Below are 17,954 nucleotides of genomic sequence, written 5' to 3'. Positions count from 1 at the left end.
ATCCACCCTCGTTTGGATCTCCCACATGGGATGGAAGAAGCCCAAATCCTTCCTCGCAGGATCCAAGGTCATCAGAACAACAGCCAGGAGCCCTGAGCGGTCCGCTGAAACAGAACAGCAAACTTCCTTTGGGACTAGGGAGAGGAGCTTTCTCTGGTCCTTACTTAGTTCCAACTTTGGATCCCCACCCTCTTACAATGACCATCAGTGTAGCTCTGGAGCGCTGCAACCCCCCCTCAAACAAACAAACAAAAAAATTAGAATAGATAGAGAACAACAAGGAAAGCTTAGAACCAGACAGGAAATGGTCAGCATGGACTCACATATACATATACATACATATGGACACATACATACATACATATACATACATATGGACACAAAGATTAGTTACTCCTCACTAGGGTACTGAAGATTTCTCTGCACACCCCTCCTAAAACTGTTCTGCACCTCAACTGTTGACACATTCCTTGTTAGTTATAAGCCATTTTAGACTATCCTAAAATCTGCCAAGTTCAAAATTATGCTTCAACATTATAAACTGCTAAATACTAAAATGAAAATAGACACGAGACAACTGAATAGTACCCTACAGCCATTTTAAGGTGTATAGAAGCTGGTTGTATATAAACTAAAATTGAAATGTCAATGAAGTAGTCACAGGATGAGGTTAAGAACTTGCATTTTTTAACATACTGGTTATTCAATACCATGTCAATTAATTCCATAATGTTGTAAATTTTTGTTGATGTTTTATTGGAGCTTTTAATTGATCAGGATGTTATTCTGCTAGCTTTGCCTTCAGACCAGAGATGGTCTCCCCAAGAAACCGTTGAATTTATCTGGACAATAGATGCTGGACTCCATGCTTGGTATGTGCTTGCAATGAAAAAATCTCGACTGAATTTGAACTGTAATACTGCAACAAGGTGGAGGAATCCACCATGGGGGGAGGGTATGGGGAGGAGTTGGGTGAATCCCAGAGCCTATGAAACTGTGTCACATAATGCAATGTTATTAATAATAATCTTAAAAATCACTGAAAAAAAATTTTTAAAAAGTGGGAATTCTACATATTTTGTAAATTTTGGCTTTAGTAAATGTTTTGAAGTGTTGTAAAATGTGTTACTTCTAGGGAATTATTTCTAAAACAATTATCTTCAACTGGCAAAAATAACGATTTCATTTTACTGAATATAGAGCAAATAGCTAGAATGCAAATTAAAAACGTCTTATAAAAAAAAGCTGAACACACCATGGGAGTAACATTTTGTGTGGATTACTGCACAATATAAAAGATAAATAATGGATGTTGCATTGCTGGAGTGAGCTGGGTTGAAGTTTGTGATGTTGGCATCCCATAGCTGCGTGCTAATTCCAGTGCCACCGCTCTGCTTCTGACCCAGAATCACATAATGTATCTGGAAAGACCCAACCACTTAGGTCCCTGCTGAATGGCATTCCACGCTCCTCCATCTGATCTGGCCACGCCCTCACCATTGCAGCGACTCGAGGAGTCAATCAGCAGATGGTAGACGTCTGCTTTTCAAATAGGTGAACAAACCTTCAATACACAAAAAAATTCAAAAAGAAAAATGTAACATTATCTTTGAAAAGCAGAATTTTGATCAGCTGTAGGCAAGGCTAGGTTGCCTAAGTGTGGGTTGGGCGGGCTGAGCTAAGCTGCATCATCCATGGGAGTGCGTGAGAGCCAAATGGGATGCAGCATGGACCAGGCTATGCTGCAGAACATGCTGGCACACACAGAAATCGGGCTGGCAGTAGGTCTCATGAAGCTATTGGGAGTCATCCAACTAGGCCGTGACATCTGCCATTGTGTGTGAAGACCGGGTTTGTGGTGGGCTGGGCTGGCAGGGCAGAGGCTGCAGGACCCTTCAGTTCACGTGGGAGATGGGGATGCGGGCAGAACCGAACAGCCAGCTGCATCCACAGATATGTGCACTGACTGTTGCAGGTGCTGCACAGAAGAATGACATCTGAAGAGCCTAGCACAATAGCCTAGTGGCTAAAGTCCTCGCCTTGTAACTTCTGGGATCCCATATGGATGCCAGTCCATGTCCTGGCCGCTCCACTTCCCATCCAGTTCCCTGCTTGTGGCCTGGGAAAGCAGTTAAGGATGGTACAGGGATTTTGAACCCTGAACATGCCTGGGAGACCCAGAGGAGGCTCCTGGCTCCTGCCTCCGGTTTGCTCAGCTCCAGCTAAAGGAGTGAACCAGCAGATGGAAGACTTCCCATTTTCTCTCTTTCTCTCTGTGGATCTGACTTCCCTACAAAAATAAATAAATCTTTAAAAAAAAAATCACATCTGAGGCCACTCCCCAACTAGATGGCTGAACTCAAACCTTGACCACAGGGAGTGCACCCATTGTGATTGGGCCTTCCCAGTTGCTGATGCCTGTGCAGCAGACAGCATGCAGACACACAGCAGACCTGACAGCCAGCTCAGCTAGGCCAGGATAGGCCTTGGAGTGCTTCAGCAGAGGATGGAAAGCGGAACAGGCTAGGCCACTCTCCTGGCCTCTGCAACATGCTCCTGCGTTTGTGGATGTACTAGGATGGATGTTGTCAGTCAACAGACCTTAAGAAGATTTTCTCAGCCTCAGTGCAATGAAGCCAACAACGTCTTAGAACTATCAAAACTGCTCAAGTAACACACTCAGAACACTATTTTCTCACAGGTGTGCATCACTCTCAATTATGTATCAGAATAAAACGTATATTTGCTACAAATATTTAGTATTTTTATCACTGTCATGATGGAACACTAATGAACCTGAAACCAGCATTTACTGAAAACACAAATTGATCAATCAAAAATCTTGCAATTGGCCTAACAGACAACTCTAAATGCTTCCAACAGAGGTGGAAGAAAAACCCTACCTGGAATTTGGTACTTCTCTGTTGTGGACTAAGGAGTTGATTAGCCTGCGTTAGCCTGAGGGTGGGGGGACAGGAACTGGGCTTGTGGCTAAAAACACCCAGACTAATTGGACTCATCTGTATCCAATATCCTGCTAAATGAAGACGTGGGGGGAAGAGTATATAAGGAAAGGTAAAGGAGCAATAAAGAGAGACTTTGCAGACTTCTCCCATCACTGGTCTCCTGTGGGTGCCTCACCCCAGACCTCTCCCTGTCCACTTACTGGCTCTGCTGGCCCCAGCACCTCTCAGAAGCAGGGCAGAGGGTTTTCGTCTGTGGTCTTAACAGGGAGGTAGACTCTTCACCTGCTAAGGCTCACCAGTGCTGCACAACCTGTCCAGACCCTGTTTCTACTGGCATTACTGCAATACACACAGCAGCCTATCTGAATCATCCTCTAATATCGGTTACAGGTTTCATATGCACTTTAGTTAGAAAGTCGTATAATGTTTGGCCAGCCCCTACTGCTCCAGTAAGCCCACAAATTAAAGTTTTTGGAAAAACATGTACATTATAAAAATCCATGTCACCTATAAAATGCCAAGAGCAACAAGTTTATCAGTCTGTACTTTAAACATCACAGGGTCAACTGAATCAACTCGCATACATGAAAGTATTAATGTACACAATCCATTTTATCTTCCGGTAATGTAAATTATCATCTGCACTGTGCACTGCAAGGCAGCCCATGTTACTGCAATGCCGTACAGGTAAGGTGTGAACCCAGTGTCCCTAATTAGAGTAAGTTCTTTTGAACAGTTACTATCACTGAGACACATCTGTATGTCAGTAAACCACATCAGGACTCTCACCTCCACAGAAGCTTATGGTTTCTGAGAAAAAAAGAAAAGCAATAGCAAATTCATTCAACAAATTGTATAAGTCACAACCTATCACTCAACTGTGGTAGTAATGGTTATTTTAGTCCTTGCTTTAACTTTTATATTTTTGCCTTTACCCATCTAATAATGTTTTACATCAAGTCAAAACAGCTGCAAAATCATTCAAGCCTCTATGTCTCTGTAACAGATAAGGGGTTAACACTTTTCCTATAAAGGAGGATAGTTACAGATATGCTAGGCTTTGTAGGCCACATAAAATCTCTTAAAAATTTTTCTTCTTGGGTCCAGTATGATAGCCTAATGGCAAAAGTTCTCACCTTGCACGTGCCGGAATCCCACATGGGCACCAGTTCATGTCCCGGCTGCCCTCCTTCCCAACCAGCTCCCTGCTCGCAGCCCTGGAAAGCAGTCCAGGATGGCCCAAAGTCTCGGGACCCTGTGCCTGCATTGGGGACCTAGAAGAAGCTCCTGACTCCTGTCTTAGGAACGGCTCAGTTCCAGCTGTTGCTGGCCACTTTGGGAGTGAACCAGCAGATCTTTCTCTCTGTTATCTTCTTCTATATTCCAAAACAAAAATTGAATGACAATTATTTAAAAATTTTTCTTCTTTATTAAAATAATTATCTAAAAACATGCCTATCACTTTTAGCACATAAGCTACATAAAACCAAGCCACAGGGCAGAGTGGCCCTTTTGTTCTGGTTTGTTAACTTTATTTACAGGAGAAAGAGAATGCAAACACAAACATCTGTAAGGGCTTTGGTGTAGTCACCATAAACAAAGGCAAGGTGGGGAAACTGATGCTTGAGACAACACTACCCATATTAAAACACAAAATTTCAATTTCTATGTAATATTATTTAAAATATCTCCTTGCTCCTCAAGCAACTGTTGTCATTGTTGGCATTACTACAGGAAAACGCGTTTGAGGTAACAAAATCAACACCTTCAAAGTTCAGTATTACAAAAAATTTTCAATTACACCAAAATTAAGGAGTTCTACCTTAATCTTAATTCTTCTTCAAAGGCACACATGATTAGTAAAAGAGGAGACCCCATCAATATCTATGACATACAAGGCATTCCTGCACGCTAAAAAGGAGCAATTAAAAAAGAGTAAAAAGAGAAAGATAGGCCAAAACAGGAAGAGAGGTGATAGATAAATGTTCAAGTAGGCTATTACAAACCAGTTGGGTAAGCACATCCAGAGGGCGGAACAGGAAGAGTACTACTTCCTGTTGGAACAGAAGACGTCCAATTCCTAGATTATATACATCGATAATTGTTTTGGAAATCAGCCAACCTCTGCACTCTGACACAGCAGCCTCAACACAAGGCTTATTGAAACTCATGTTAGGATATACAGAGGACATGTTTGAAGATGTTAAAATCAGTATTGTTGGTAGAAGGGAGCGGGAGGTGAACTAGGAATCCTACTCCGAGGGAATACAGACATTGTGGAATATTTAGCACTAAGAAGCGATGAGTTAATTTTACATTCATTGTAGATAGACATAAAAACAATACTGACAGAAAGTGAGTGAAATTATATCATATATTCTTTATACAAACAGTATATTCCTCACACAAATACTGTACAATGGGAAATGGAAAACATATTAACTGGCTGTCAGGGAGAGAAAAAAACAATACGAAAGAAACTGGAAGAAGGAAAGCAAAATAAAGAGGTGACCTCAGTGTAGACTCCCACTTATAAATCAACTACCATTTATAGATCATAACATATAACATATGCAAATAATCATCTATACCCAACAAAGTAACACAAAGGGAAACAAAACCTGATCCCTTCCCATTAGGAATTAATGTGTAGACCAAAAAAGGACGAAACAAATTAGCTATAAGGTTAGCACTACTGAAGCCCTTCATTATAACATGCCTTGTTCAACAAGTAAAGCGTAACAGGTGATTTCCCCAACTGACTGTGGCGCATTTTCTTAAAGGAAGACTAAGAAATAGCACCTTGATTTTAGACTGTCTCCCATAATTTCACCTAGATCATTTAACATGTGAAAAAGTTTTGACTGGCAACAAATGTCAGCATTCCATGAGGATAACGAAGATTACCAAATTCCTATTTCTCTGGGGTTCATTAATAAAGTACTCTATAGCATAATGAGTAGTAAAGGAAATGTCTTCATTGGTTGTATCATATCTCAGTTGCTACTCTGCAAGATGTCCTTTATCTTTGTTTAAAACCACCTAAAGTCTTTGATTTGCTTTGATTTTGTTTCTCAAAAACCAGCATTTTTTTTCACTTGTTTACTTACTTCATCCATCTTCATACATGTGCCAAAATCTGCTAACTTTAGATGTCCATGTTTATCCAAGAGCATGTTGTCCGGTTTCACGTCTCTGTGTATGAGGCCCATGGAGTGTATTGCATCCAGGGCAAGCACGACCTCCGCAGTGTAAAATTTAGCCCACTTCTCAGGCACGTCATAATTACTCATAAGGTTCACGAGATCCCCTCCGGGCATGTACTCCATGACCATGTACAGATACCTATCATCCTGAAAGGCACAAAAGAGCTGCAAAAAAGGAGAAAAGTAGTTGTAAAAAATTTTTAAAAACTCAAAACCATAAACAAAACAAAATCCAAAAGCTTTCATTACTATTGAAAAAGACAAAACATTCTATAAGCACAACAGTTAAAAGTATAAAAATCTTCTATTTTCAAATTGGATGTTTTATGGACAAACCACCAGATAAAAATTTTTCTATGGGTCAAGCCTACTATCAAAATATGAGTTACTGAATATCTTTTCCTCTTGGAGAATATCAAATACTACCAAAATTTAAACGATTAATAAAAGAAACAGAATAGGAACGAAATATATAAAAAGTGAAGGGGTGGGGGCAGGCCAGAATTCATTATCTAAATGAAAACCAAAGGAACAACTGCACATAACTCAACAGAAAGGGTTGCTAAGCAGGCAGAAGCAGTTTAGAAAAACTAAAAAGATGCAAGACTCAATGAATACATGGAGAAATAAGCCTTACACCAATAGACAGATGAGCACCTGGCAGCCTTAGCTGGAACAGAACTAATGCCTCGCCCTTTCTCCATCTTCTTGCAGCACCCAGACTATCTCAGTGTTATTGGGTCCAGAAAAATAAAACACAATCCAGGTGGCCACTGGCCCCTGCAGAAAACCGAAACCAAAACTTCTGAGAAACGTATCTGCATTGCCCCCCCACACAGGATCCACCCCTTCCAAGAGAAGCAAAGGCCCAGCAGAACTAAGAATCAACACTGGACAAGAACCACTATCATCAAGGAAATGCTTAGAACAAAAACTGAGGATGGGTTTAGTTGTGTAAAATCAATACCTACAAAAGGGTAACATGCCACATCAGTTAAATACTGGACTGATGTGGAGAAAAAAATCCCTTCAATCGATGAACTCATGAGTGATGAGGGAAGAACAAATGACAAAGCTAAGAAATTTGAGGTAACGGCACTTGGTCCGAACAACTGAGGGTCACGAGGTGAAATTCAGAGCAAGGGTAGCCAAGAGCCCACACACGCCTCTGAGCAGTTCTAAAGGAACTCTAAATCAAATGGGAAATTTTAGACAGCCAGTGCTACATTCTCAGAAATCCAAGAGAAATATTATAATAAGATGACTTACATATAAATATATAAATCATAGTCAAACCTCAGTCAACAGACCCAACACAAAAGACAATATAGGGCCCAGCGGCGTGGCCTAGCGGCTAAAGTCCTCGCCTTGAACGCCCCAGGATCCCATATGGGTGCCGGTTCTAATCCTGGCAGCTCCACTTCCCATACAGCTCCCTGCTTGTGGCCTGGGAAAGCAGTGGAAGACGGCCCAAAGCTTTGAGACCCTGCAGCCGTGTGGGAGACCTGGAGGAGGTTCCTGGTTCCTGGCTTCAGATCAGCGTAGTACCGGCCGTTGCAGCTCACTTGCGGAGTGAATCATAGGACGGAAGATCTTCCTCTCTGTTTCTCTCCTCCTCTCTGTATATCTGACTTTGTAATAAAATAAATAAATCTTTTTAAAAAAGGACAATATAGCTAGCTAGATATTCAAAATTGTTTTTAAAAGATATATTTTTATTTGATTTATAGAAGAGAGAGAGGGAAGGAGTGACACAGAGAGACAGCCACAACAACCAGAACTGAGCCTATCAAAAAATCAACTCAAAATAAATAATAGACCTATCAATAACAGGCCTAATTTTTTTTTTAACATACGTAGACTTTACATTACTTACTTACTTATTTAGCATTTTCTTTTTGTTCTTCTTTTATCTGGGGGAGGGGAGATACCACGACCAATCTCCCAACCACTTCAGTAGCCAGGAATGGGGAGCTGCCACCTGATGTCATCCCAGGGTCCCTGCTATGCAGCATTTTCTGAGGGTTCTGCACATGTGGTTTCAATAGTTCTGAGATGCAGCTGCTATCACCACTCCAAGGATGAGGAAATCCTTCCAACGTCAACTGGCTCACCCAGAAATTTGCTGTCAAGATTCGCTGGGGCAGTTGATCTATTTGTTCTGCCCTCCTTCCTCTGCAAACTGATGAGTGCTGCAGCCCAGCCCAATCCTGCCCATCACACGCTCGGCCCTCAAGTACACCAGGGGAAGTTGCAGCCCAGTCAGAGCGACCCCCCAAGTACCTCCCACTGGATCCGTCCCCAGATTTGGTTCCTGTGCCTGCCAGCAAGTGCAGGGGACTGGTCCAGTCTGTCCTGCATCATAAACAGATCTCATACACATCATTGGACATTGACGCCTAACTCAACCTGACTGTCTCTACCCTCCAGCCCGTACTCAGGCGAGCAGGTGCCATTGCCTGCCCGATCAGGCCCACTCCAAGCCCTGATTCTCATGCTCACCAGGAGGAGTTGCAGTCTGTCAGAGAGGTGCCCACAACCTTCCCACTTAACCCACTCCCCACCCTGGATCTTGCACCCTCAAGATGGTTTTGTGGTCTAGCTTGACAGGACTTGCCCTCAGTCCCAGCACTTGCCAGCTGATGCCGGCAAAGCCCAACCTGCCTGCCCTTGTTCTGGCTCATGCCTGTACAAGTGGATAAAATCGATTAGCCCAGTCTGGCTTTCCCCCTAACCCAGTTCACACGTAGGCCAACAGGTGTTATAGCCCTGCCCCAGCCTGGTCTGCCCCTAGTCCTAGCTCTCACTTTCACCAATGGGAGTAGTGGCCAGTAGAGGAATCCCCACTACTCCCTTACTGGGCTTGCACACCTCTCCCCACCTCACATGTGCTGGTGGGTGTTGCAGCCCAGGCTGGCATGGCCTATCTCACCTTGCCACTTGCTGGAGGGTGCTGTAGCCTGGCCCAGTCCAGTCTACCCTCTTCCAGTTGTCGCTGCAACCCAACACAGAGCGGTCAGCCCCTTGCCACCCTTCACAGTCCCAGCCCTAATGTGAACTGGCTGGTGCTGCTGCCTAATCCAGCCTGTCCAACACCCCATGCTGCCAGGGGGTGTTATTAACTGGCCCAGCCTAGCCACCCTCCACCCCCAACCTAACTCAGATGTATTCCAGTGGGTACTGCAACCTGGCCTGGTCTGCGTTGCTCCTTGATAGGCTTAAATTTTAAAAATCTTCCTGACCCTGCTTTAAGCAAACAGCTCTTAGATATAACACACAAAGTAATTATAATTGACAAAACTTTTACAACATGAATATAGATTTTTATCAAAAGAATTCTTCTGGATTCAAGAGATACCATTAACTGCATCAACAGCAGGGCTTCAGATTAGGAGGAATTCTAATACTAGAGATATACAGATGTGCCTTACATGGGCGCTGTATCATGACAAACCTATCACATGCTGGCACAACAGAGTATGGTACCACTAGCTCTAGACCAGAAAAGGATCACAACTCAAAACTCACACTATAGTTTCCACTAAATACACATTGCTTTTGTACCACCCCAAACTCAACAACTCCTAAGTCAAGGAGCATCTACATATGAAAGACTGCTTAGATGTAGCAAATATAAAGAACTCTGAAAACAAATCATTTAATGGGTGAACGACATGAATAACCATTTCAAAGAAGATATATGAAAGGCTAACAAGCTCATAAAAAATGTTCTACTATCATTAAGTCCTTAGAAAGATGCAAATTAAACCATACTCATCACAGTTTTAACAAAAAATGCACAAAAATCAAATATTGATAAGAATGATACAGTCACCTTTGAAACAGTTTAGCAACTGCTTTAGAAATTAAAGATAAACTTACCATAAATCGAGTACTCCACACCTACACATCTACCCAAAATACAGTATGTCCAGCAAAGACAGGTATGCAAGTGTTCATGGCACCATATTTACTATATGTAACAGCCAAAGTGTGGAAACAACAGACATGATCATTAACTGGAAAATGGAATACAAGATACAGTCCAGATACTGCTTGTCTCCAACTTGGTGCACTTCACACAATTCTCAAAGCCTGAAGGGAAGAGCTGAGCCCTCTCCAAGTCTGCTCTCACATCAGACATCAAGCACATGCCAGGGATTTCCAAAGCCACTTGTACCAGTGACTAACTGGCTACAAATTCAAGGGCTCCCAGGAGGCCCTCAGGCTCAGGATTACCCTAGGATTGATTACTCAAAGAACTCAGCTGAGCGCTATCCTTCAGGTCACAGCTTCCTCTTCAAGTACACAGCAGACAAAGTCCAGGAGAGACTGCAGAACTCCTGGCCCTCTCGGGGCAAGAAGACCATGGGAACACCCCACATGAGCATTGGCTGAGTCCTGGTTGCTTCACTTCCAACCCAGTTCCCTGTTAATGTGGCTGGGAAAGCAGCCAAAGATGGCTATATAATGAAAATCCATTTATACAAAGATACATCTATGGAGCCGGCACTACAGGCTAATCTTCCACCTGCATACACCAGCATCCCATATGGACACTGGTTCTAGTCCCAGCTAGTCCACTTCCAATCCAGCTCCCTCTCTGCTTATGACTTGGGAAAGCAGCAGAGGATGGCTCAAGTCCTTTTTTTTTTTTTAAGTCATATATACGGAGAATAAGATCTTCTGTCCAATGATTCACTCCCCAAGGTGCCTCAATGGCCAGAGCTGAGCCAATCCGAAGCCAGGAACCTGAGCCTCTTCCGGGTCTTCCACACAGGTCATCCTGAACTGTTTTCCCAGGCCATAAGCAAGGAGCTGGATAGGAAGTGGGGCTGCCAGGTTTAGAACTGCCATCCATATGGAATCCCAGTGCATTCACGGCGAGGACTTCAGCCAGTAGGCTACCACACTGATCCCCCAAGTCTTTTTTTGGGGGGTGGTCCTCGAGTCTTTAAGTCCCCCCACACACTCAGGAATTCCGAGTTAATGATGCTCCTATAGGAGGAGGATACCACCATCCTAAGATGATGGCATCAGGAGAAGGGGCCACTTGGGAAGCAACCAGGACACAGTGGTACAACTTCACAAAGGAGATCGGCACCTTAGGAAAACAAATCTGCGAGAGTTTCTTTGTCCCTTTCAACACTGCGAGAAACATCATTCAGTGGGCCTTCACCAAGCCTACAACGTTCCAAGAGTTTTGATGGCAGATTTCCTAAAACTTTGAGAAATAAAGTGCTACTATTGATACAACCTACCCAGTTTATGGAAGTGTTACAGTTGTCTACACAGACTAAAATAGTAGATTAACAGACAAAAAATACAAAGTTAAAAAGATGCCCCATCAGGGCCTTGCGCAGTAGTTTAGCAGCTAAAGTCCTCACTTTGAATGTGCTGGGATCCCATATGGGTACTGTTTTTAATACTGGCAGCCCCGCTTCCCATCCAGCTCCCTGCCTATGGCCTGGGAAAGCAGTGATGGACAGCCCAAAGCCTTGGGACCCTGCACCCACGTGGGAGACCTGGAGGAAGTTCCTGACTCCTGGCTTCAAATCAGCTCAGCTCTAGCCGTTCTGGCCACTTGGGGAGTGAATCATCAGATGGAAGCTCTTCCTCTCTGTCTCTCCTTCTCTCTGTATATCTGACTTTGCAATAAAAAGAAATAAATCTTTTTTAAAAATTTTTAAATAAATCTCATCAGAATATCTTCATGAATCAAGACAGAAAAAAATAATTGCTTAAAACAACCTAAGACTGGGCCCAGAGCAGTAACCTAGCGGCTAAAATCCTTACCTTGCACGCATCAGGAACCCACATTGGTGCTGGAGAAACCGGAGTACTTCCTGGGCACTGAATCGGCCAGGCCTCATTTCTAGTGGCAAGAATGCTGTAGCTACGAAGGAGACTGCACACCCTGCAATGGAGGGGCCCTGGGCTTAAGGCGTGTGCAAATCCTATATGCCCATGAGATGTGATCTGAGGTCAGGGTCCTCTAGGAAGCAATGAGCTCATGAGAGTAACAGGTTTAGCACCCTTATGCAGACAGGAGAGAGCTGACGTCCCTGTCGCTGCCATGGGAGGACTGTAGGAGAAGACCAGGGGCTCACCAGAAACCTGACCGTGCCGGCATGCTGACCTCATACTCAGCCTCCAGAACTGCAAGAAATGAAGGTGTATGGTTTAAGCCACGCAGTCCAGGATAAGTGGTCATCGCAGTCTAAACCAAGAGAGGGTGATGGGACAGGAAGGAACTCAACAACCTGGCCTCAGCACTTCAGAAGAAAGGGTCCTTGGCACTTCCACCCTTTCTTATATGCTTGTTTCCAAACAAAAAAAAGTCATCGTTTGTAATAAGATATTTGTAACACAAATCTCCAGGAAAGGGCTAAAGCAAAATAAATAACAAGAATTCTAATAATCATTTTTTTAAATGACAAACACGCTAATGGGAAAATGAACAAGTGACTTAAACAGGCTTTTCACAAAAGATGCTCCAATATGAAAAGTATTCAATTTCACCAGAAAAAGAAACATGTAAGACACTATGTAGACACCGCTTCACAGGCACAGGAAGAAAAGAGACAACACTAAGTGTTGACAAAGGTGTGAGGCAAAAGGAAGAGATGAAAGAACTGCTACATCCAGAGTGAAAAACAGGTGGGCACCACCAACTAAAACCAATTCTAAGTATTTAGAAATGTCACTCTGAGAACACAGGAAAAAAAAGACAAAAGAAAAGAACAAAAAGCAGAAATAAGCATGAGAATATTGATGACAATATATTAACTATAACAAATTCTGAAACTATAACTAACTGCAGTATACGCCTATTAAAAATAAAAACTAATAAAAATAGCAACAAGGATAAGCAAAGTAGCATCATGCCAAAAAAATCAGACACAAAGGGAGATAAATTTTCTGGTCTCTTCAATAAAGATGAAAGTTACAGTTCTTGAGTGCTTTTTCTGAGTGGCAAACTAAATAGAAAAGCAAGGAAGTCAGAAAAGTGGTTCCCAGAGGGGGAAGGCAAAGGGGTGTTGGTGAGAGCAGGGGGAATCTGTGCAGGGTTGGCAATACACCTCTCGCCTTGCATAATGAAAAAAATGGAGGTCTACTTTGTGATAAATCATTTTGTTTTATGTGCCTCTACAAATATCTTGCAAATACAGCTTTTAAAAACCAAAATGTTAGACTAATAACTTCAAATGAGTTTATAGATACTTTACATTATCCTCCCACTAAAATGATTTTCCACTGAAAAACAAAGACTACTACTACTACTAATAATAATAATAATAATAGTTGGGCCTTGGGTTTGGGGACAAGTGCCGCTCCTCACAGTGTGGCGGCTGTGGGGGGTGCCCCTTCCGGGTCGGACCCAATGCTGGGGGCTCACGCCAAAGACACTGCCGCAAGGCAGTGAACAAGTCCTCAGCCTCCCCCAGGGCGGCCAAGGCACCATGTGGTGCCAGGCTTTGCCTGCTGGCCGCCTGGCGTCAAACTCTGGGGTTTTTTAAGATAAGTTTGCTGCCTGGGGACACCCATGACTAAGTTCAATTTTAGTGTGAGTAATAAATCTTGGGTGATTCCCAGTGACAGGGTCATGGAAGTTTTAGGCAGGTGTGGGGACTGAGACCTGGTGGTTTGGAGGGAAGTACCCAGGAGACAATTATGGTTAGTTAGATACACCAACCCAATTCGGAACACAGAAATGGCCTGTTTGCCTAGCACGTCACTGATCGTCACACACTAGCCCACACCAATGCTATGGATGGGGGCCTCTTTGGCAGTGATGGGTACCATTACCCAACTATTTGGTGGAGTGGTGGAGTGGTCACATCTGGCAGGGTCAAGACTCTATCCAGCACGTGAGAGAACTTGGTCTGGGGGTAGACTCTGTGGGGTTGTGTGGGCCCAACCCTGTGGAAATACAAGCTCCCCCTGGTTAGCTCGCAAGCTGGGGTTGGGATGGACTAAGCCAGATGTGACCATGCCACCTGCCATCACACACGGGTGCAGGAACCCAAAACAGTCAGCGCAGGTCAAGGCAGCAGCACCTGAAAGTGCATCCTTTAACAGGATGTGGGGTGGGCTGTGCTGCCACTGGAAGGGGACAGAATGGGCAGGGCTGAGCAAACCTTAACTCACAAGAAACAACAGAAATCAGGTTGGAGCACAGGTCATGCCAAGTAGGTCCTTGCACCTACTGATCTGCGTAAGACAGGGATGCTAAGCCACAGCATCTAAGGGGACAGGACAAAGAGAAGGGCTCTACCAAGTTGAATCAGAGCAACCACTGGCCTTCACAAGATCTAAGGCTGGAAATAGGCCCAGTTGGGCAGCTAAGGGGATACTCTAGCTGGGTTGAGTTTCCCACCAATGAGCGCATGGGCTGTAAATGGGGCTGCATTCCGATCAGGATACGAGTGTAATCCCACTTGGCACAAGTGTGGACTGGGAATGGAAGCACCAAGCTGGGCCAGACCCCAACACCATCTGGTGCTCTGCAGGACCAGGGGAAATGTATGACAGACTAGGCTAGGTCTCAGCGTATGGGGGTATGGAAGAGCCATGGCTGGGTTGAAACATCCAACAACAAGAACCAGATTGGGTTGAAGAACAGTCAGGAAACACCACTGTTCCTGCTAGGACAGGAGGTGAACTGAACAGGGCTGGCTCATGGACCCACTGGTATGTGCGAAACCTGGCACTGGGAGAGTTTCTGATGGAGGAGCCTGGGCAACTCCTCTGGCAGGACACAGTCCCTGCAAGAAGCACAATAGGAAACATCCCAGAACAGGCTATGGAAATTATCCCACTGGTATACACATGGCATGGATTGGGGGAAGACCAGGCTGAACCTGTTCACATCACCCGTTGGTGAGTCCGAGCGCCAGAACAGAGTGTGGGTCGAGCCAGGTTCGGTTGCGACACATACTAGTACACAATAAGGAATGCCAAGGTGAGATGAGCCGTACCAGATGTGGTTGCAGCGCCCAAACAGCACATGTGATAATCAGGGGGAGGAGGGAAAGCTGACAGGGGAATGTGGGCTCCCCTGCTGGACAACTACTTCCATTGGAAAGCGTGAGTCGGGATGGGGGCAGATCAGAATAGGCAGGGCTGTTACACCTGTGGGCTTCATGTGGGCTAGATAAGGGAAGGGCCACGGTGCAAGCAAAAACCAGAGTGGTGCAAGCAAAAACCAGAGTGGGTGAGGGTTGGTTGGGCTAGCTGCAGTACTAGCTGGCAGAGGCTGGCACTTGGAGCTAATTCTGTCAAGTCAAATGCCAGAACTACCTGGAGAGTGCATAATCTGGGAGTGAGTGTGGCCTAGAAGGGAAATAGTGGGCACCTCCTTCGGGGCTACCACTCTCATTGGACAGCACGACCACCAGGACAGGGGCAGGGGTGGCTGTACAGAAGGGCACCTGCCAGTAGGTGAGTGGGCTGGATAGTAAGTTGGTTGGGTTGAGCTGGGCTTCAATACCCATCGACACGTGCGAGAGCTAAACAGGATGTGGGACAGACTTGACAAGCCTGCAGTGCATACTGGCAAGCATGGGAACCAGGGTAGGGGGCAGAACTGGTGGGGGTTATGGGGAGTCGCCCCAACCAGGCTGCAGCTCCAACCGGTTTGCGTGAGGACCGAGTATGAAGTGAACCCATTGGTTCACGAGGAAGACAGGACTGGAAACAGAACGAACCCAGCAATCCCAACGACCAGCATGAGCATAAGCTGATTGGTGTGACAGACGGTGTCGGACTCTGTACTAGCAAACACGCACAAGAATCAGGCCTGGGATCATCTCCGATGAAGTTTCTATGGAGATCCCTCCAACTGAACTGCTGATCTTAGAACCCCAACCATGAAGAGACTGTCAGCCAGTGGATTCTGAATAGGATTCATTGCGACTGGAACTGAGAGATTGGCAGCAATCCAGAACTGATGAACTATCAAAACTGTATTAGCAGGACCCTCAGAGCACACCTCCCATTGGGGATCTGGAATGGGTGGGAGGTTGGGTGGGGCTTTTCCCTTTGTTTTTTTCCCTGACCCCAGATACAGGGTAAAATGATATTGATGTGGAAACAATGGTATTACCCACTTTACCTGTAGCCCTTGACACTTTGTTCCCTAATCAACTAAGTAAGATTATTAAAAAATAATAATAAAAAAAGAGAAAGAAATAATAATAATAGAAACTATGGAAGAAACCATAAACCTAAAAGAGAGAGGGAGAGAGACAAGCAATAATCCAGAATGGGAGGAGCACCCTGGGTAGTCCTGCGTGGGAGGCCTGCTCCCCCAGTCACCTGTGCTTCCCAGCCAGTGGCCTTGCTCAGAGACGGTGACTCACTCGGAGCTTGGGTTCCTGTGGCCAATCCAGAAGACCTGGATGGAGCTCTTGGCACCTGGCATTGGAAAGGCCCAGCTCCAATTTTTGAGGGCATTTGGTGAGTGAACCAGCAGGTAGCAGGACTCTTTCTCACTCTCTCTCTGGCCCTATGTCCCTCTGCCTTTCAAATAAATAAATTTTTAAAAAGAAAATTTTAAGAAGAAAACCAAAACAAGACTCCCTACAAGAATGTTAAGAAAAAAAAACTTAAACAATAAACCCAACTAATAACAGAGAAAAAGAAAAATACAGTCACAGAAAACATAAATTGATTCAGAAAGTAAAAATCAACAATACATCAGAAACTAAGCTGATGGTAGCGGAGGTAGGAAGCCACGTGGCCAGAACAGGCAGATGACATGCAGAGCTAGCACTGGGAAGGAAGGAGAGGAAGAGAGACCAGGCACGCGTCACTGCAGCGCTGCACACTTTAAAACCAGGAGATTAAAATTATCTCCAGGAAAATGTTCACAATTGTCCAACTTGTGTGAGACTATTGTTAGGCAAGCAAGCAAGCTCATTTACCAGAGGCAATTTAATCACACTGCACCTGCAGCATCCAAAGACAACAGTGGAACATACACTGAAGCTCTCCAGCCTTCCAGTAACAACTGCTTAACCAGTTCAGGACACCAGCAGCAGAATGAGTAGTACATTTAGAAACAAAGTATTAATACACAGTATCTATTAGCATCAGAAATTAATGAAAAATAAGCAAAATGGCACATCAGAAAAACCACATAAGAAATGTACACGGCATACAAATCACAAATGAAAGTATCAAAGTGTGAAGCTAAATGCAATCAAGCAGATACTACCTGACAGAACAATCTACTTTTCAATATGCAATTAACAAAAATTCAAAATAATATAGTATCAAATATTTAGATACAACATATTTAGTACAAGATTTTTCACAAGGCAATTTGGCACTTTCAATCCGAAGCTCAAATGTGCATACCACCCACCACAGAAATCTATGTTAAACAGTATTTACAGCAGAAAATGTGCAGGAGAAGCCTGGAACATCCTGTTCTATCAGAGAGCAAACAAGCTACGGGGCTTACAAGGCTATGTCAAAAAGTCTCGGAGTCATATGGTTTAGCAGTTAAGCTGCCCACTCCTCCACCAAAGTCGTGGCATTTAGTGTCTGGCTCTGGCTTCTGATTCCAGTTTCCTGTAAATGTAAACTTTGGGAGGCAGTGGTCATGACCCAAGTAATTGGGTTCCTGCGACCAGTGTGAGAAACCTGCACTGTGATGTTGGATCCTGCCGAGTTCCTGTTGAAGTCATCTGAGAAGAGAAAACAGCAGATAGAAGATAACTCTATCTTCCAGCTTTGTGCCTCTAGTTTGCTAGCTAATTATCATCTATCTATG

The 17,954-nt window shown here is 44.3% G+C and overlaps 1 protein-coding gene across 1 annotated transcript in view; it reads right to left on the bottom strand.

Annotated features, from left to right (window-relative positions):
- Positions 1-17,954, bottom strand: part of ROCK2 (Rho associated coiled-coil containing protein kinase 2) — a 154,122-nt gene that overhangs the window by 46,423 nt on the left and 89,745 nt on the right. Inside the window, exon 5 of the mRNA XM_012926232.2 lies at positions 6,077-6,337. Coding sequence (XP_012781686.2) covers positions 6,077-6,337 — 261 coding nt within the window. The remainder of the gene's footprint in view (positions 1-6,076; positions 6,338-17,954) is intronic.

This window comes from Ochotona princeps, chromosome 8 (assembly GCF_030435755.1).
Source record: "Ochotona princeps isolate mOchPri1 chromosome 8, mOchPri1.hap1, whole genome shotgun sequence".
Lineage (NCBI taxonomy): Eukaryota > Metazoa > Chordata > Mammalia > Lagomorpha > Ochotonidae > Ochotona > Ochotona princeps.
The sequence above is the reverse complement of the archived record's forward strand: the minus strand, read 5'-3'. Positions and strand labels throughout refer to the sequence as shown.